Genomic DNA, 21,011 nt, shown 5'->3' with positions numbered 1-21,011 from the left:
TGCTTGAGGCATGGAAAGGACAACACCACACCCAGGTGGCTGCAGCCACAGCTTGTGTCCCTGCACTGTTGGTGGCCATGCACGGACTGCTGCAGCATCTACAGGTGTGCAGGGGATGGTCTTTATCTCCAACAATCCCGTGCTTCTCTACTGAATAAAGCAGTGTGTTATTTCTAGAGATGCTGCGAAGAAAGGGAACTGTATTTGAAAAGTTTAAGTAAGTGTTGATTTTTTTTATTTTTTTTTCTCGTAGCCTGTGCTATTCCAGGTAATCTCCTGCCTTTCTGTTCTCTTTCCGTGGAGGTTCAGGTATGAAATTAGGAATAAAACATCAGAAAGAGCAGTGAGGCACTGGCACAGGCTGCCCAGGGAGGTGGTGGAATCACTGTCCCTGGAGGTGCTCAAGAACCGTGCAGCTGTGGCACTGAGGGATGGGGGTTAGTGGGCACAGTGGGGATGTGTTGGTGGTTGGACTGGATGATCTTAGAGGCTTTTTTCAACCTTAATTCTATGATTGTTTTCAGGTACCTGTGACTCCTGCCCACGGCTCAAACTGCTGAGAGCAGCTGCAGCAACAAAGACATTTTGGTTGTCCCATGCTTTAGGAGTTCCTAATTACACTGTCTTGCGTTAGTTTCACCAGACTCCACTGTGGTGGCAGTGATAGACCCCCCTCAAACTGGAGATTGTTTCTATTGTGGTTTTTTGTTTTTTTTTTCAAGAAATGGTGTGGACCCCTAAGAATTTCCTGCCTTTCCCACTGCAGGGTATAAATTCAGTCATTTCACCGCTTCTGAGAGTAAACCAACTCCCTACTGAGCAATTTATTATCCCCTCTCAGCCAGGTTGATGTACAGCTGACCGCTTCCTGATGCTGCTGGGAGGAGTAAATCATGCATCTTCCCTCGTGCTGAGTGCTGCCTCATCACAGAACTTCTCTGGGAATTACGCAAAGCAGAAACAATCAGCACAAGCCATCACCTGCCCCACGTTCCGGATGGTGGGATCCCCACAGCCTAAAGAGGACGGAGGTATGAAAACTGTCCCTTGGATCGATGCAGAGGGCAGCAGATTTCTGCAGCTGCAAAAGATGTTGGTGCTGCATTCAGGAGCCATGTAGGGGCTATGCCAATGGCTAAAATACAGGTGTAGCTGCAGGAAGCCCTTTCCCTATGGCTGTACCATAATCTCTGGACTAATCCTTGCATTTCTGCTCTTTCCTGGTGCAAGTTTGGGATTGAAGAAGGTGTTGTGTGTGAATGTGTGGAGAGGGCTTTTTCTCTGTGTAATACACCCCAACCCAGCGAGAGCAGCACCTCTGAGATAAGACTGAAGACGTGGGCTGGAAATGAAGTTGTTGATTTATTTTTTGAAATTGGCAATGTTTTAAAGTCATTTGAGACTCCCTGTTTACATTTTAAGGCTCCTTTCCATTTCAGAGATAGAGGTTGCAGGACAAAAGAAGCAGAATACAGAACGGAATATGTGTGCATGTGAGTTGTAATGTCACTCAGTGCCCCACTCTTCAAGGCAGAAATCCCTGTGTTTCAGTGAAAATTTTCCAGACAAATAGCAAGGGAGTGAGTTTAGCCTGAAAAAGGAGAAAAAGAGCACATCTATTCTTTTTACCAGAACTTCTCTTTTCCAGGATACCCAAAGCTATAAATGTGGGTGGTGAGCAAGAAATGATGAAATAGACAGTCCGTCCTCTAACAGACAGTTTTTATTGGTTACATGCACAACTAAGCAAAGCAAAGCAGTGATGTCCAGGGTCCAAGAACAAGATCTCACCAATCCATTAGCCAGACATCCTGGGAGTCTTGGGAACCCAGAGAAGGTTGCTGCAAAGGTCCATGTGGATTCAGCTCCTTTAAGTCCAAGGTGATCACACGGTCTTTCATTCTGCTCTTCTATCATCTTTCCAAGTCTCTGGGGCTGAAAACACCTCTGCCATCTTCAGTGTCTGCTATTCTGCACTCAGGCGTAACATTCGCTTCTGTATCCTTCCAGAAGCACTGTCCTTGGCTTTCCCTAACCTCTTCTCCTCTGCTAAAGGAGTCTTAAATCACACAAAAGCAGCTTTTTGTCATTAGCGTTTGGGAGTGGGATATTCAGAAAGAAGTTACTTATGCCAACTCTTACTTTTTTACTGGGAAGGTAATCAAGCACTGGAACAGGTTGCCCAGAGAAGTTGTGGAGTTTCTACTGTAAGGACAGTCAAAACCCAGCTGGACACAGTCCTAGATAATCTGCTCTAGGTGACCCTGCCTGAGCAGGCAGGTTGGACCTCAAGAGGCCCCTTCCAACCTCAACCATTCTGTGATTCACACACCTGCAGGCTGCACGGCCTGCCCTCTGCTCCTGGATGGCCCTCTTACAGCAGAAGAGGTAACCCCCTCACATCAAGGTCTGGTATGGCTTGTGTCCCCACCGCTCAACGCCTACTGGGTTGCAGCCAACAGCGGAGCTAAGGGTTCTTCTTGGTGGCAAACACAGAGGCCAACCCAGTCTTGCCCTTGACTATGGTAGGAGGCGCTTGGCCAGCCCCAGTCCTTTCAGCTGGCTCTCAATGCAGAGCCTCACCTGCCTTATCCAGTAACAAGTAGCAACCATGGCAAAGCACACACAGATTTGCATTAGCAGTATGATTACAACAGGATGCAGGAGCGCATTGAAGATGCCGGTCGCTGTCGGGGACCAGCCAAAGAAAATTTCCCACCAGTGGTGCTCTCCCACCCTCTTAATCCGTTCCACTACCTGCTTTATAACATTACCATCATGATGTACAGTTATTAGGATCTTTTTAGCTTCTGCCTTAGCATTTTCTAAAAGCTGTTGTAAATTTGCGTGCTCTAACATTTCTTTTACTAGCGACAAATCCATACCGATTGGGGTCGGGGTTATACTACGATACAGGCTATAGTTTCTGATTAGCAATTGGCTAGTAAAAACTGGTGGCTTATACACGAAATCACAGCCTCTAATAATAGCTACATTGCAAGCACACATATTTGAATCATTGAATACGGTCTGATTATAGATGTCATTAATTTGCACGTATTTACACATTGTTCTAAAGCACACACACCCTTTCCCTACGTAAGCTAACACGGTTTTGTTATTGCTGCGCGGGTTGATCTCAAAATGGCACACCCCCTCGCTGGTATCAAAGCAAACATCGCTCGCCTTAAGGGCATCGTCTTCGCATATGAATCCCAGCCCCCGTTCCAAAATGCAGGCTTCCAAATCTACGGATTGCCATTTTCTGTCTGACACTCTTGCCCACATCCGGTGGTCCAGGGGATAGACCACGGACCCGTTTGTGTTAATCCCCAGGGCCACGATGGGGTAGACCTTTTCGATGCGGGCATCCGCCACGGTGAGGACGTGGGCGATGACTGCGTTGAGGACCTGGTCGTGGGTGAAGTTCACCAGCCTCCACCAGGCTTGGAGCTGCCGCTCCTTCTCCGTGGCCGCGTCCCACACGATCTTTCGGATCTCGGTGGGGAGGATGCCGTTGTCGCCATCCCTCAGGATACCTGCAATGACACTCTGCACCCACATCTGGGCCTGGATGCAGCTAAGAGCAAGGGAGACATTATTTTGTTCAATTCCCAGCGCTTGCAACAGCACCTGATGGTCTTTCTCACTTACGTGTTCCCAGGTAGGCAGCACCTCAGACACAAGCCACTGCCCCATCCCCAGGCTGGCCAGGGATGAGTTCAGGGGGTTGATGAGGCCCTGCACACCCGAGGTGACAGCCTCCAACTTGTTGGCCAAGACCTCAACGTTCATGCTGTTGAGCACTCCCAGCCCAGCACCTCCTCCTCCCAGTGCTGTGGCCAGAAGGTCTCTCCTGGCCCGGCCCTCCTGCATGGAGCGGCTGTGAAGCCAGGCCAGCCAGCCAGTGTAGAGGGTGGACAGGAAGGGAGCACAGTGTGGTCTAATGGATGAAATGTTAGCGGTGGACAGGGACAGCACCACCTTCTTCAGTGACCGCACAGGGCTGGTCAGCAGCTCTTGGATGTGATTTTGCTTGACTACGTATGGGCCTATTTTGGAAACAAAGGGACGCAGGACAGCAATGATGGGAAACTCTTTCTGAAATCCTTCGGGGCCTCCTATCAACCACTTTCCTCCAAGCTCAGGGGACATTTCGACACTCAGCTTTCCTTGACACCACACCCAGAGGTTTTTGAGTGGACGTGAACAGTATCCATAATCCTGGCTATACCACGATGTTTCTGCATTTAATCCAGATCTATTAAGGATTTTGCTCTCAGTGGGGCAATTTACTGACACGACCCACTTACGGCTGTTAGGAGCAGTGAGAGTGACAGTGGTGCCATTAATTTGCCTTGCATCAGTTACACTTTCTTGAGAGTATCTAATTTCTAATTTTACTTGGTTCCCCACTTCAGCATACTGGGCTGCACGCCAGGCCAGAAAGTGGCACCTCAAGACCTTAAGGGCAGCAAGTGAATGCATCATGGTGACAATCTTGAATTTAAACGACAACCCCACACTGTTTTGGGCCCAGAGACAGACCACAAAGACTGGCTGGACTAATGTGAAGTTGCACCAACAATCCAATTTTTCCAGGGCACAGTTTTTTTTCTGACTCTTCTTGGTTTTTATTTCAGTTATGGAGATTTGAGTTACCTGCTGATGAGTGGAACCGTTAATTACCCTGCATCCTACTTTAATTTCTTGCCCCACCTTCCCCAGCAACTGCGGAAGTCTGCTTGTGCTATCCCAGCTCCATTCATTGTCCAAATACACTTCAGTCCCATGCATAACTACTGTTGACAAATTTAATCCTTCGTTAGAACTTAATCCCATACTACCTGTATATTTTACATGAGCCTGAGACCAAGGCCAATCTCTGTCAATTTTTACATATCGCCTAACCCTGTGCAGGGCTGCAGCCCATTTGTTGGGGTGTGTGTCCAAGTCGGAGTTGACTTTTTCTTGGAAGAGCTGGTGGCTTGGTTGGGCATGTTGCATGCTCAGCGCTATAGACATACCAGAAATCAAAGCAAATCCTGCAACCACAAATTTGAAAGCATTTTCCCCGCAGCACACATAGGGCTGGTGATGCCACGAAGTTCGCCTTTCCCGCTGGTCACAATCACCTTCCATTTTCCTTCATCTGCAAAACATAAGCAAAGCGGGCTCTCCAGCCCCGTTAATTTCCCTTCCATGCTTTTAACTGTGAAGAATGGAACCATTTTTCCTGCCTTTTCGCCCCCTTTCTGATTTCTACTTGGTACATGGAAGAGCTGGCCTTGTTCACAACCCTAACTGGTCCCATCCACTGGGGTCCCAACTCCTGGTTCTTCTCTCTAACCCCCCGATATGTTACCAGGTCCCCAGTGTTCCACTCCATGGGGCGCAGCAGCACTCCTAGCTGCTTATCCATCTTGTGGATGTTGGCCTCCTGCACTGAGGCGAGCTGGTGGTATGTAGCTGACACCGTCCTCAGCATGTCCTGAACCCACCTGTCTGTCAGCACGCGGGGCTGCAGTTCGTCCGGCGGTGCCCCTCTCTGACACCACTGCTCCAGCGTCTTTGGGTCTCTTGCAGGAGCCATTTTTGGGGGAGAAGATATGTGAGATGCCACAGCTCCCCGTAATGCCAGGAGGACAAGTGGGAGTTTCTGATCCCAGTCCTTCCTTTGTTGGTTTATGATCTTCCTCAGTGCCATCTTCAGCGTTTGGTTGGGCCCCTCCATCAAGCCAGGCTTGTGGAAATGCCCCATGATATGAAGCTTTTGCTTAATGCCCAGTACCTGGCACACACCTTTTGAGACTTCTCCAACGAAGCGTTGCCCATGGTCTGAGTCGACCTCCTTTGGGACACCCCACCGTGAGAAGACATGCTCTACCAGGATCTTGGCAGTTGTGTTGGCTGTGTTGTTTCGAGCTGGAAATGCTTCCACCCACTTGGTGAAGTTATCACTGATCACCAGGCAGTACTTGTTCCCTAGGGCTGTTTGGGGCAGAGGACCAATAAACTCCACCTGTAGCTTGCTCCACGGCCCAGAAATCCTCTGGTGGCCCAGGAGGGCTTTTGCTGTTTTTGCATCGGGATTGTTGGCCGCGCAGGTGAGGCAGTTGCTGACATACCTCTCTACATCCTCTCTCATCTCTGGCCACCAGCCGGCACCCTGTAGCCTTGCCAAGGTCTTATCTATCCCCAAATGCCCCTGCTCATGAGCCAGAGCCACCAGCTCTGTCCGGACAGGTTCAGGTACCACCCAGACTGGGAAATCTGCCCCTTCTCTCCGCGCCAGAACCAGACCTGAGACATCTTTCCAGACCTTGCACCCTTTGTACTCCCTGCCCTGTGCTAGCTCCCGGACGCTTGGGTCTTGTGCCTGCAAGCCCAGCAAATCCACGTTCTCCCAGTTCCTGCCTGTAGCCACCAACAAGGGGCCATTCTCTGAGGGCCTGCTGGCCTTCCACATCTGCCCTTCCTTAGCTCCTTGCTTGGCTTTGGCATCCGCCTCCTTGTTCCACTTAGCCTCCTCTGTTCCCTTCTTGTGGGCCCTGACCTTAATTATCTGGGCTGGGTATGCCCTCTGCTCTGCCAGCTTGGCAAGGTACTGCAGCTTTTTGGCATAGGTGACAGGTTTGCCATCAGCTGACTGCATGTCCCTCTCCCTCCAGAGTGGCAGCCACTCCAATGCCACCCTCACCACCCAGCCCGAGTCTGAAAATATAGCCAGAGGCTGGTCTGCCGGCGTGTTCTCAAGGGCAACTGTCACAGCCACCAGCTCGGCGGCCTGGATGGAGTGTGGCAGGCACTTCCCTTTGACCACATCCCCAGTGCATCTGTTGATGGCAGCATAGCCTGTGTAGGGCACCCCATCCTCATGGTAGTTGGAGCCATCTACAAACCATACCACATAGCCTCTGTCCTTGGCATCCACCAAGCTGATGCTGCTTTCAAACAGAGGTGCCTGCCGTGGCTTCGGCTCCCCCACCTCCTCCCCATCCCTCTCACTGCTGATGACCACCCCATAGGTGCTGGGTGGGGGCTCTTGAGCCTCCCCGGGGGTGTCCTTGTTGGGCAGCGCCAGCACCCAGTTGGCCAACCTGGGGCTGCGCATGGGTCTGGTCCCTCCCTTCCCTGACAAGAGGTACCTCACTGGGGCACGGGATGTCCTTAGCAGCACTGGGGCAGACCCCACCAAGTACTCCCAGTGCTGCAGGGCCCAGATCAAGGCCAAAACCTCCTTCTCGTACGCAGTGAACTGCTGCTCAGTTGGCGTCAGGAGTCGCGAGGCGTGGGCAATGGGTTGGAGGAGGGCACCGCGATGCTGGCTAAGGGTGGCTCGCAGACCTGTCCCCATGCTGGCCAGCTGCAGCACATAGGGTCTGTCCCCACAGGGCCACACCAGCATGGGGGCTCGGGCCACGCTCTCCTTTAAGGTTTTAACTGCCTCATCCTGCTCTGGACCCCACTCCCACAGAGCATCCTTTCTGAGGAGCTTGCAGAGTGGGGCGGCTTTCTCTGCAAAGCCCTCAATGAACTCTCGGGAGAACTTCACGAGAGCCATAAAGGATCGTAGGGTGGTAACGTCGGCCGGTGCCGACAATTTCTGTATCAACTCAACCCGCTGCTTCTCCAGCGAGCGCCCTTCCTCCCCTAGGGTCACCCCTAAGTACGACACCTCCTTCCAGCACAGCTGGGCCTTTGTTGGGCTGACCCTGAACCCCGTCTTCTGGATGGCCTCCAGCACCTCCGCCAGCACCTCCAGGTTCTCCTCCTTGGTCCGAGTGTGGATGAGGATGTCGCCAGCACAGGATAACACACTCTCTTTGTGGCCGAGCTTCTCCCACATCTTCAACACGTGCGCGTGGCAGATGGCGGGGGTGCTGTGAAACCCTGGGGGGAGCCTGGTAAAGGTGAACTGCCGTCCCTGGAGGGTGAAGGCGAATTTGTGCCAGGACTCGGGGTGCAGGGGGATGGCAAAGGATGTGCTGGTCAGGCTGAGCACTGAAAACCACTCTGATCCCCGGAAAATGGCTTCCATGACATCAGGGTATTTGGTCACTGTGGATGTCTTCAGTGGGGTGACCTGGTTGAGGGTGCTGTAGTTGACTGTCAGCCTCCAGGTTTTCTTGTCTGCTTTCCGCAGGGGCCATACCAGAGCATTGCTGGTGCTCTGCTGCTCCACCAGCACCCCCTGGTCCAGCAGGGTTTTGACTGTATCCCACAGGCCCTCCTCAGCCTCAACTGGGTACTGGGGCTGCTGCTGAGGAGGGGGATCTGGCCCTTTGATCACAACTACGGCATCGATCCGCCCGCAGTCCAGCTTGTTCCTTGCCCAGACCTGTGGGAACTGCTCCGTTACCCGTTTCACTCGGGGCTCCCATTCAGGGTGGATCAGGAGCTCAGGAGCTTTGATTGACATGACTCTGTGGCTTGCTGGGATGATGGGCACATCGCTTTGAGGGCAATGTAGCAATGTTTGGTTTGCCAGGTCCACTACCACCCCCACCTTTGTAAGGGTGGAGATGGCCAAAATTCCTGGCTTTCCCTTCATTTCCATTTTCCCAAATTTTTCTGACCCCTTGGCAGTTCCAATTTCAAAGGGTATGGGCTCTGTGAATGGCACTGAGGATTTTTGGCCATCTGGCCCGGCTACTTCAATAATTTCTCGTGTTTGGAAGAGCCCAGTTTCACCAGGGGTCATATTCAGAATTGAATAAGAGGCACCAGTATCAATTAACATCACTTGTCCAAGCACCCCTCCTCCAATAGTTATATCAACTATCAGGCGCCCCCACAAATCGGTCTTAATCGGTGCCACAAAAAGGGGCGATGCAGGTGCCTGGCAGCCCTATTGCTGAGCCTTAGACCCCGGGTCAATGGGGTTGGAGCTGCTGTGCTTCTTGGCCTCGTGCAGTGCCAGCTTTCGAAACAGCTCGGCGTCCGGCAAGCCATCAATGTCCTCCTGCTTCTCATATTTGATCAAGCGCTTCCTCAGCTCAGCCCGCCAAGGGTTGGACTTCTGAAACCTCAGCCCTTGCTGGTTTTCCTTCCCCGTGCCATTCTTGCCATCGGGATCTTTCCGGTTGTCCCCTTGCATTTTCCTCATCCCCACATTTTGGAAGGACATGGTCGAGGGTTTCCCCTTCTTCCCTCCCAGCATGTACCCCGGGAATGCCTGCTTTTGTAGCTCAAAATTCTGAGTCAAAATCTGCTCTAGCTCCGACAGCGGCTTCCTCGCCGCATCCCCACCCGCAATCACCCGCAAAGGGGGGGTCAGCCCCACCACCAGTGGCTCCTTGAATTCAGGCCTGTCAAAATCAAGGGGGGACTCCTTGGACCCAGGCAGCCCTGCCATCTGGTAGAGCATCTTTTTACGGTTGACATAGGCATCTGGCCGCTCCTCAGGGTTCTGCTTCTCCTGGTGGAAGAGCACCAAGGGGTTGACCTCCGGGAAAAACACCTTTAGCACGGCCGACTGGACGTCCCCAATATCCTGGACGTTGCCCATTTGTACATCCCCTGGCAGGGCTGCGAAATCATCGGGTTTCATGCACTTCCTCACCACGTCTATCAGGTCACTGACCGCGCTGCCGCTCTGGCACCGGGGCAGCCTCTGTGCCCTGGACAGCCAGTTGACCGCTGTCTCTTTGGTCAGCGGCCCCAGCATCTTTCCCACCGTCTTGAGCTGCTCAGGAGTGAACCAGAGCATGGCACGGTTGGTATCGATGGCCTGCAGCGGGCCGTGGCTGACCGGCTCATCGGGGGGATTTTTCTTAGTTTTAGCAGCCTCTGCTTCATTGCCCTGCAGCTGGCACATCTCCTCCCGCAGGGGAGCGTATGGGGATGGCCTGGTGGGGCCGTTGGCCCCCCACACATCATCCTCATAGTCATAGTGGGGTGGGTGCGAGTCGAGGCAGTCATCCCCCTCGCCATTCCCGAACCGACTCCTCTTGCCCTGGATGGCAGCCACAATGCCCCGCGACACCCCCAGCTCAGCCTGCAGCTCCTGGATCTTGGCGTGGCACACCTTGTGATCGGGGCCAGTGCCACGGTCCCGCTGGGCATCCTGCAGGACAGCCCGCACCGCGCTCTGCGCGTCATGCGTCTCCCCGATCCATTTGCCCACCTCCTTCTCCAGCTCCTCTGTTTTCAACTTCTCATAGCCCAGCTTGCTCTCCAGCCGGGTTATCTCCACCGCGCTCCTCAGCGAGTCACCGCACAGACCCTGCACCTCTGCCCGCAGGTTGTCCACCTGCATCTTGAGCTCGCCCTTAGCCTGCTCCAGCGTCTGCACACTCTCAAGAGCCTCCTTAAGCAACTTGGACAACTCTCTGCCCACCATCAGCAAACCCTGCAAGGCTGCCCTCTTTTTGCACTTGTTAGTGGGTTTAGGCTTTTTGTTCTCCTCTGACCAGCTCTCCCACTGCTGACACAGCTGCTGGTATGCCTCGGGGCCCTGGAAGGCCCCAGGGGACCAAATTGGAGGGAGACACTTCTGGAGCACAAATTGCTCCAGCTTCCAGTTGCTAACAATATCAGACATCATAGTGAGAGTTGGGGTGACGAGCTGAGAGACGGCCGCGTCTCACAGCACAACTACCATAACACCGGGACCCCACGAACCCACAAACCAACCCTCCGAAAAGCCCCGCGACCTCCCCAGGACACCAAACCCAGCAGCAAGGAAAGGGGACGGTGGGGACAAGGGGACAGTGGGGACAGGAGACCGAGGCCTAGCAGGCGGCCGCCGCGGCCCGCCGGCACCCGGGGTGCGGGCGAAGAGGAGGAAAGGAGGAGGACCCCGATAATAAGATCTCACCAATCCTTGTCCGGACGTGCTGGGAGTTCCAGGGACCTGGGGATGGATGCTGCAGAGCTCTGCTGGATTCAGCACCTTTAGGGTCAAGGTGCTGGCGGGGTCCCGGACCCGGTGGCTCTTTATAGCTATGGCAGGTTGTTGTTTGGGGATGATATCGCCTGTTTGCTTCCTCGGTGCCTTCCCCTCCCTCAGGTGCTGCATCTCTGCCGCTATCTTCCCAAGGACAATTTATTTGGCTTCCCTTATCCTCTCTGGCACTGATAACCGTGGAGCAGGTGCTCTGCTCATTATTATTTTTTTTTTTAGGGGGGCAGGATTAGTTACCACTCCATCTCATGAACCTCTGCTTGCACCAAGTGCCCTCAAGAGGGAGATCTGGAGCAGCCACTGCCTCCTGACCCTGAGCACCCGTACCCCGAGATTCCCCTCATGACCCACTTGCTTTCTGCACCCCTCTGCTAGCTCCTGAGCTCAGGGGGCATCACACCCGGGCCCCCGCACCACCTGAACCCATAACACTTGTTGACCCCACAATTTACACAACGAATATTTCACATCCCATTTATCTCCTGGACTTCAGGAGCAGCATTTCCACACCGGGAACCATCCCCCACTGCACACCAGTGTGTAGCTGGGGCTGCAAGCCTGCTCCCCCACAGCACGGAGGGGGGCTAAGCTCTGCTGCTGCTTCAGCTGAGCTACAGCTGGAGGTCTGCACCTGCAGAGACAAGCAAAGCCCCGGCTTCACCCCACAAACCACACCGCAGCTCAGAGCCCTGCACACCGCTCGGCCTGCTTCGTTTTCCTCTGCCATTACACAGAAAAGGGCATTACTCATTCTCCTGTCATTCTCAGTGCTGCTTATCCCCCCTCCTCCCCCCCTGCCAAATACTGGAATTAACTCTTTAAAAGTAAGAAAAAAAAAAAAAGCAAAAATGCTCCCATGCAACTACTTGAGCCCTGGGGATTACCTGCTGGGGACCCCACCTCCCTACAATCCCCTATTTCCAGTAACTGCATTCCTGGCTGTTCTTAACTGGGCTTGAGGCTGGGCAGCCCTCCCCAGTCCTAAAAATCCTGTAGCCCAGAAAGCACTGAGGGTGCAGCTTTGTCCTTGTTTTTATGGCAAATGTTTGCATTTGTGGCTACCAAGGAGCTCCGTGGCTGCTCAGCCCCCTGGATCTGACCATCCCCAACGGGCTGTGCCCCTCTCCAGCCCCTCTGTGCCCAGCTCAGCCTGGCCCATGGCTCTGCTGCAGAATGGGATTTCAGCAGAGATGGGAACCCCGCTGGGTGCTACTTCTTCACTGCAGACCTCTTCTTCCCAGTGCTCTGCTCCAGTTCCTAAAGCAACACATTTTGTTGCAAAAAAAAAAAAGACATCGTAGGGGGAAATAATGAGTAGAAATTTTAATAAAACCAGCAAAGGAGAGGGGAATTGGTGCTGGGATGGTGAGGTAAGGGGATGGGCAAAGAGCAGATCTGCAGGGAGACTGCAGAGATGGGGCAGGGATGCAGCTGGGCTGATGACCAGAAGGCTGAATTTCACTGTAGATATTAAAGACTTAAATCCCAGTAGGAACTCTGCAGCCGAGTAGCACAAAGACACAAAAATTCAGAGACTCCCCTCCATCTTGCCCCAGCAGTGAGCAGAGCTCATGATTAGGGTCCCACGGGAGCCGCTGTACCCTGGCAAGGTCACAAACGTCTCTTGTTTGTGTGAACAGACGGGTTCAGCTCATCCCCCACCCCCTGTTCTTCCCAGACAGCGGCCCCAAACAAAGCAGGGAGGTGATAAGCAGCACCTGGATGCCTGCACACTCCCACAGCACTGGGGCTTTTGTTGTTGGCGATGGGCTGCCAGGCACAGGCATCCCACCTCCGGCGTGTTTACTGGGAGCAGCACCCAGCCCTGAGAACCCTGTCGTTTGGAACAAAGAGAGAAAAAGAAAGCCGCAGAACTGTTCAAGCGCTAAGCTTTTAGACTGCTGATATTCTTCTTTTCTTTCCATTGGATAAATGCAGCTTGAAGTGCTGCAGTGCCGTGTCTCTAAAACTGCTATAGTCATAGAATAGTTTGAGTTGGAAGAGACCCTTAAAGGACACCTGGTTCAACCCACTGCAGTGAACAAGGACACTGACAGATCCATCAGGCACTCAGAGCTTGGGGAACCCCCAAAATTCAAAGCGTCTGCTTTGACAAGCCACTGTCACCAACCTCCTGGCAGCATTTGAAGCCCGCAGTAATGTGCCCCATGCCCAAGGCTGTAACAGTAATAAATCCACCTCTAGGAGCACTCTGGTCCCAGCCAGGAGGTCGGAAGATGGGCAGCGGTCGGCAGAGAGAGGTGGAAAAGGGGGGGACCCAGCCATGGCAGCCAGCAGGACAACTCACTTGCAGTGGCACTTCTTAAATGAAGGCCCTTGATAAAATGAGGTCCCCACAGCCTCTATGGGTAGGTCCTCTTTTGGGAGTGTTGGAAAAGGGGAAATCTGAGCAGGTGCTAACGAGGGGAATCAGCCCCAGCAGGGGCCAGCCCTTTGGGTTCACTGCAGCCTTAATGAGAATACTGCACTCCATCACTCCCTGAAAATGCAATCAAAATCTGCCTGCCTCCTCTGAGTCACCACGTTGTAATTCCCCTCCTCTCCCCTGCAGCCAGGTGTTCTCCCTTCCCTTTATGTGCAGCTTGGAGCTGGGATCAATTTCCTTCGGGGCCACCATGAACCACCCACCACCCCAAAACCTCTCAGTGCCCTTCTGGTGGCCACCACCCAAACAAATGCACCAGCAATGAGCAGAAACCGTAGAGAATGAGGTGCTGCCAGCACAGCTCTGCCCAGTGGCTGCACCCTGTGTGAAGGGCTGAGCACTTAAAGGAAGGAAATGTGCTGGAAAGTACTGAAATGACCTCTGGGCTGCTCCTACCAGGAAAGAGTTAAGGAACGATTCAGCCAACCCTACATTTTACCGTTCGCCGCAAGGCTCTGGGTGGTTGTAGCAGGAAATTGTATTAAACAAGAGGGGTGGGGGGGAAACGTGTCAGAGCAGCTTTGAACAATCTGGTGAAAATGTGAAAAAACTCCACCAAATGAGATGCTAAATCCTTTTTTCCATTCACTCCCTGACTCACAGCTCCGGGGGGGGGTCCATGTCCGCAGGTGAGATGCCTGGGAGTAGAGGGAGGGGGGTCCCCAGAGGCCCTGTGGGCAAGAGCCAGGAAGGAACCCCAGCAAAGGGAGAGAAGAAAATGACACCAAACAAGTAATTTCTTCCCAAAGATGGAAATACTGAGGGCTCACGGGCCCCGCTTCCCACCGCTCCCTGCGCTTCCACACCATGTTTTTCGCTGCTCAAATCCCAAACCACTCTCATGCTTCAAATCCTTCCCCTATAACTTCAATATTTCTGCGAACGAGGCACTCAGTGTCAAAGCTCAGGGCCAGGTGGGGAGCCCGAGCAGAATTTCCTTACTTTTGCGGTTTGTAAGCCACTAAATTTGTTTGAGGTTTCTTGCTGTCGTCTTCAAAGCATTCTGCGATGCCTCTCTCGTGTGCTTCATGGAGGGCTCTCAGCATTTTCCAGGCCCAGGACAGAATGCCTCCTGCACGAGGACGGTTTGCAACGCGGTGAACCCCGGAGGCTGCAGCTGATTTTGCTGTCTTCTGTTGAGGCAATCGGCGGAGTGCCTGAAGCTGCATCTTCTCATTGAGAGCGCAACTTGATTTTGACAGAAAACAGCCGAGGGGTGTTGTTTTATTCATTTAGTGCCCTCCGAGCTAGCTTGCTGCTCTCTGATTACTAAGGTCAGATTTGACAGCAGGAGGAAATGCTAGATGCTGAAATAGGAGGAAATCATTAAAAAGCAGCAAGCCCAGCCCGTCGCCCCGACACCTGATTGTGAGAGCGGGGACCTTTCACCAGCCAACACCGGCAGCACCTGCGCATAGTTGGGTTATGTTGGACATGGCCACCATGGCCCGGCCATGGCTCCGGCTCTGGCTCTGCCTGCAGCTCCCAGGTAAGAGGGATACCTTTGGAAGAGAGCAATTTAAATCGCTAGTCCCAGGTAACAGCGATAGGACGAGAGGGAATGGCCTCAAGTTATGCTGGGGGTGCTCAGGTTGGGTATTAGGGAGCATTTCTTCTCAGAACGAGTGGTGATGCACTGGCACAGGCTGCCCAGGGAGGTGGTGGAGTCACCGTCCCTGGAGGTGGTCAAGAACCGTGCAGATGTGGCACTGAGGGTCGTGGTCAGTGGGATGGTGGTGGTGGGTGGACGGTTGGACTAACTGATCTTAGACATCTTTTTGAACCTTAATGATTCTACGGTTCTATAATTCATGTTATAAAAACATCATTGCAGGGGGCTTGCGGGGCATATGGACTGAATGTACAGTCAGTGTCTATATATTATATATAGGTATAGTATACAGGTTTGTCCCATTGCAGTGGTGGGGCCACCCCAGGCTCCCCACAAGTCCAATAGTTGTAACAAAAGCCCCAGGTGGGAAAAGTTAAATAATTAATTAAAGAAAAGCAGGAGGGTGCCTTTGGGGAGAAAAGCACCACTGTATGGTGGGGTTGGCTAGCTTCTCCCTGGGCAAGATTGCAATAAATCCCAGTTTGCCCCGCATGGGTAGAAGGAAACCTATTGGCCCCCGTGGCTCCATTCCTGAGCTGCTGCCCCATTCCCACCTGACCCCTGCTCCCAGCCAGACCCTGCACCAGGATGGGGCAGCCAGGGCCAAGCTCTTGCTGCATGGCTGGGCTTGCAGGGCTGGGGCTGCAGCGGGCTGTTTGCAACAGCGGCCATGGGGTTTTGAAGGAATATGCACGTTTTATGGCAAGAGAAAAGAGGGAAAAAAGGGCTCTGTTCAGCTTTCTGCATGGCTCTAAATCTCACCTGGGAAACAGGCAAGGAAGGGAGAGCATCCTTATCTCCTGAGGCTGTTTTTCACAAGGGCTGTGCAGCTGCACAGGATTATTTGCTGAACACAAAGGACTGCTCAGCTCCTGTTTTCCTTCCCCAAGGCCGTGCCAGCTCGCTCCTCTCACACACAAACACCGCTCCTGGCCGCCTGGACCAAGCTGAGATAATTTTTCCACAGTACCTGCTCAGCCCAAACAAGGCGATGAGACGCCAAACTGAACCTTTCAAATCCTTTCGCCGCCTTTGAGTCGTTCTCCTTCTCTAAATCACAAAATTCTTATGAAAAAGAGCTGTCAAAAAAGAAATATAAAATAAAATGAAATGTCGTTAGCTTTATATTAATTTTCCCAACCTTTCCAAATTTTCTCTGCCACTCCCAGAGATGCGTTTTAGGAAGAGACCAACATGTACCCCACAGGATCAGCTCTGGAGATGTTCATGTTTCTAGCTGCGAAATAACAGAAATAATCTAAAGGTTTAGCAACTACAATAAGGGAGTGAAGGGCTCAAAAGGATCTCTGGATTCCAAAAGTGAGAGAATGAAAAAAAATACAGCACTCTTACATTCATTCCTCCATCCCTCTCTCTGCCACTGAGCTCCATCTCCAGATGAGTGGTTGTGGCACAAAGTATGTGGTTTTGCCAAAATGTATACATTTTTTTTTTTTTCAAAAAAATAGCAGGGAACCCAAAAAGGCCCCTGAAGGAATATCGTAGAACCATAGACCAGCCTCTGAGCACCTGATGGAGCTGTAGGCGTCCCTGTTCATTGCAGGGAAGTTGGACCAGATGACCATTTAGGGTCCCTTCCAACTCAAACGATTTTATGATTCTGTGATAGAATCATAGAATATCCCAACTTGGAAAGGACTCACAAGGATTACTGTGTCCAGTTCCTAATACAGGCTGATATTTCTGCTAGAGGGGCTCTGGTTTGATGCTGGTTACTGAGCATAGAAGGAAAAGTAATGCCGGTATTTAAGAGACAAGTGGACGTGGCACTAGGGGACGTGGGTCAGTGGTGGGACCCAGTAAGTGAGGCCAATGGTTGGTCTTGGGGATCTTGAAGGTCTTTTCCAACCCTTGGTTCTAATGGAAGTAAAACACACAGCTCTGTGTCTCTGTCTCTTTTTGCAGGTTTCTGCACAAATCTACTTTCATCCCGGACTCCAGGGCATCTTTTGGCCCAAACAAACAACAGCACAGAAATCGTTTGCTCGATGAAGAGGGAGCACACCGGGGTCTACTGGTTCCGCTGGAACCAGGGCAAGCAAAACTTTGAGTTCCTGCTATTTTCCAGTCCACTGGGAAAAGCCACGTATGGCACAAACATCAGCCAGGAGAAGTTCAGCATCCGCGGGACGAGTTCCCACCCTTCCTACAGCCTGTACATCAGCCGGCTGCATGGCTCCGACAACGGCACCTACTACTGCTGCGTCATCCAGTCCTCCCAGCTCATCCTGGGCACTGGGACCCAGCTCAGTGTGGGTGAGCATTGCTCCTGGGGCTCCAAATGGTGCTGACACCAGGCTGGGATGAAGGGGAGCATGTTGGTGTATGAGCCTTCCCAATCTGGAGGTGTAAGGTTGGGATTTGGGGGTCTACGTGTAGTGATTGATGAGATGGGATAAGTCAGAAAATGCAGCAAAGAGCTATGTTGCATTTCTTGGTGAGCTTTTGGGGAGAAAACAACATAACTGAATCAAGATGCAGTTATAGGTGTTGTCTCTAAAACACCCCTTCTTGCTTTTTGCACACGTACCCCACATTTCACATTCATTGTGCTGTCTCAAAATTCCCTTTGTGATCGTCACTGCTTCAAAGAGAAGCTGATTTCAGATAAAGGAGAACTGTTTTTATCAACTATGCACTTATCTATGTCCCAAAAGCAAGGCATGAAAAACATGGCTGAAATTCAGCACGATCAAGGACACTCCAATTTAAAACTAAGCCCCAGCAGGTGGCTGGAAAAGACTCAACTCTGCAACACCTTTTTTTTTTTTTCCCCTTCAATAGCGAGGATAAAACAAATCATCTCCAAGTCCCCATAGATCTATCATTTTGTTAGAAAAAAAAATCCAGTTTTGAGCAACAACTGCAGCAATGTGAATACAGAAGAGACCAGAGACCCCCAAAAGCCCCCTGTGCTGCTGCAATCCCTGTACTCTCGTGTAAGGAGCACGGGGTTGGAAACCAACAGGCAGAGATGTAAAACCTTAAAATAAATGATGGGTGCTTATTTCTGGCTGCAGGGCAGTGCTGGTGAGGCTGTGCCTGCCTGTAAGCACGGCTTGGGGATTTTTTCTGTTTTTCTGCTTTAATCCTGCCTGTGTTTGCCCACTTAGGTTTTTATTAACACTATGGGACTTTCTCTGGCCACAGTGGGGCTCAGGTTGCTCCTGACACCCAACTCGTACAATTTCAAATGGTCTCAAGAAGTTTTTTCCATTTATTAAGAGATCCCAAGAGTTCTCAATGGTAATTAACACCAACTTTTGCAACAATAAACAACCTAATGCAGGCTGCCCAGAGAGCTGTGGGTGCCCCATTCCTGAAGGTGCTCAAGGCCAGGTTGGATGGGACTTTGGGCACCCTGGTCTGGTGAGAGGTGTCCCTGTCTATGGCAGGGGGTTGGAACCAGATGGGCTTTAATGTCCCTTCCACCCAAACATTTCTGTGATTCTACGAAGGGTGTAGTTTTAAAAGCTGCCATTTCCAGCCACCCCCTGCTTGCTGTGCTCAGTGTGACATTAACACTCTTCTACCTCTCTCCCATACAGTCGATGTTTTGCCTCTGCCTTCGATGTCCACGCTGGCCCCGTTCACCAAGAAACCCATGCGGTGCAAACCCAAAAACAAAGCCACCAGCAAGACAGGTACAGGAACGTGTTGGCTCTGGCTGCCTCATGTGGGGCTTTGCTCCAGGACTGATGCCGTGGGTTCGATGTGGGTGTAGGGTCCAGGAAGGTTTTCCTTTTAGCTCTAGTGCTCCCCAGGGTTGCAGCCGCCCTGGATGCAGCATCAGGTGGATCCCTGCACCAGCAAGAATGCCACGAAAAAGGTTATCAAAGCCCAGAGCTAAGTTCCCTGTGATGCTTTTGGTTTAGTACATCCTGAAGGGATACCCCATGGTGATGTTCATAGCCTCACCCCTCCCAAGAACCAGAGCTGCTTTTCTCCTTCCTCACCCCATGCTCTACCACCCGGGCAGGACGGTGCTGGAGTGCTGAGCTTTGGGGGCAGCTCCTCATCCTCTCACCCGTTGCAGGTGTCTGCAGCCCCCTGGTCTGGGTCCCGCTGGCCGCTGGTGCCCTGCTGCTCCTGCTGAGCCTGATCTCCACTGCTCGCCGCTTCTGTCGTAAGCATCGTGCCCCGGCACAGCCCGGGGTTGGGGTGGGGAGCGAGTGAGGAGATGGGGGGACCCAAAGCTGATCAGCACCATCTCCCCACAGGGCTGCGGAGGAGGCTGTGGCTTCGAGCCCACAGGAAGTAAATCTTGATGGGAAATGCTATGGAGCATCACCTGAGCAGTGCTGAGCCCTGCTAGGATTCGACCCGGCGAGGGCATTGCTCTGCAATGGACTGGACCAGATCCTGCAATGTGCCGAGCCTTTCACAAGGAGACTTTGAGAGCACAGCAGCTGGTTCTGCACTGAGACCGAGGGACCAAATGGGTGCAGCCAGGCTGGAAAGATGCTCCGGGCTCTGTGCTGGTTGATGACTTTTGTAAGGAACACTTTGAGAGGTGATTTCACACCTCATAAAGATGTTAGAAATGGTAAATATATCGTTTAGCTCTGCAGCCTGGCGCCTTGCAGCCCTGATTTGTGTCAACAAGTGGCTACGAGCACGGCGAGGAGCTGGGGAGCGAGCAGGGGTTAAAGCATGCAAAAAGCTGCGGGGGGAGCAGGGTGCTCAGCCTGCAGACAGACACAGCCCGTCCCAAGGCCGAGCACCGCACGGAGCAGCAGCTGATAACCGGCAGAGGAGCCCGACAGCACGGCACTGCTCCAGACACGGCACTGCTCCAGCCACGGGGATGTGCAGCCGGGGTGCTGTGCCCCTGCAGCACCAGGGTGCTGAGCACAGGGCGGCTTTCCTCCCCTCTCAACACAGCAGCCAGCACACCTCTCCTCGGCTCCACCATGCCCATGACAACACTAACCTCACCATCCTGGAAAAACCCTTTTATTTTTGATTTTAAGGAGAGAAATCAGCCCTGAATGGCAGTGCCACATCCCTGGTGCACAGTGGCCATGGTGGCTGGGGCACAGGGATGGTCCCCAGCACGCCACCAGGCACACGCACTGCACTGGCTGTGCTCTTGGTGCAGAGAGCAGGCAATTTTTATGAGTTTTATGACACACATTTTTTTATGCAATAGCTACAAGGAAACACCTCGAAGTTCATTCTGGCAAAAATGCAGCTCTGTGCTGGGCATTCACCTCTGGCTCCCTTTCCACGGGTGAAGCACTGTAACAGGCAGCGAGGAATCTGCTTCACGTCTGAGTTCCCCAACTAGGTTGCTCCATTAGAGCTCAAATAAAAACCTGCAGCTCAGCTGCGTGCAATCACAAGAGAGGACAGACAGCAGCAGCCCAGGGCTCTGCGCTTCCTTTCGAAATGCGTGCGCTTCACCAAAGGAAACTATGAACAAAATCTGATAATGCCTCTACTCATCAGTGTGGGGTTTTCGGGCACTGAGCCTCGGAGATCTGAGCGGGTGGTTTCACAAATGCGAGAGCTGGTGGAAAAATCACTCCCCTTTCATAGACTCCTTCCAGAGCGTACGTAAGAAAGAAACAGGACCACTAACGAAAAGAAGCTTTCACATCTGAGATCATGAGCCCCCCCGACGTGTTTCTTTTTGTTCCTAACCAGCAAGAAGTTGAAAGCGCAACAACAGGCAAAGGTCAGGGATGCTGCACTGCAGGCGAGTGGGAAAGGGGTGTTTGTGGTGAAAGCCCACAGAACAACACGTGCGTGTGACTGTGGAAGGCAGCGAGCAGAAAAGCCTTGTGGTCACAGCGTCACCCAGCTGATGTCCTGCAAGTGGTGCTCCCCTATTTCTTCCTCGTCTCCCACATCCTCCCAGAAACCCACCAGCATTCTGCCCCCTCCTCCCAGGAACAGAGAGAACTAAGAGGGTTTCGTAGATACAGCCCCGAACCAATGACAGAGAGCGAAGCAGGAAGGCAGGTTATGCACTGCAATGAATATTCTTATAGCTCTTATAAAACTTTCATCAACTGATT

General features: G+C 52.4%; 2 protein-coding genes across 4 annotated transcripts; one reads left to right on the top strand and one right to left on the bottom strand.

The window, feature by feature from the left end:
- Positions 741-20,305, top strand: CD8B (CD8b molecule). Of its 3 annotated transcripts, none has more exons than XM_021395750.1 (5): positions 741-1,031; positions 14,355-14,844; positions 16,894-17,244; positions 18,537-18,632; positions 19,025-20,305. In XM_021395750.1, the coding sequence occupies exons 2-5, from the start codon at positions 14,781-14,783 to the stop codon at positions 19,162-19,164; spliced, it is 651 nt and encodes a 216-aa protein (XP_021251425.1). In that variant the 5' UTR covers positions 741-1,031; positions 14,355-14,780; the 3' UTR covers positions 19,165-20,305. The 3 variants fall into 3 exon arrangements, with proteins under 3 accessions (XP_021251425.1, XP_021251424.1, XP_021251426.1); XM_021395751.1 differs by lacking the exon at positions 741-1,031 and having other exon boundaries at positions 11,760-14,844; positions 19,025-19,114; positions 19,209-20,305; XM_021395749.1 differs by lacking the exon at positions 741-1,031 and having other exon boundaries at positions 11,759-14,844.
- Positions 1,973-11,020, bottom strand: LOC110398260. Its single transcript, XM_021395748.1, has 2 exons — positions 10,823-11,020; positions 1,973-5,152 (listed from the first exon to the last, which is right to left on the bottom strand). The coding sequence occupies exon 2, from the start codon at positions 5,140-5,142 to the stop codon at positions 2,521-2,523; it is 2,622 nt and encodes an 873-aa protein (XP_021251423.1). The 5' UTR covers positions 5,143-5,152; positions 10,823-11,020; the 3' UTR covers positions 1,973-2,520.

This window comes from Numida meleagris, chromosome 4 (assembly GCF_002078875.1).
Source record: "Numida meleagris isolate 19003 breed g44 Domestic line chromosome 4, NumMel1.0, whole genome shotgun sequence".
Taxonomy (NCBI): Eukaryota; Metazoa; Chordata; class Aves; order Galliformes; family Numididae; genus Numida; species Numida meleagris.
The sequence above is the reverse complement of the archived record's forward strand: the minus strand, read 5'-3'. Positions and strand labels throughout refer to the sequence as shown.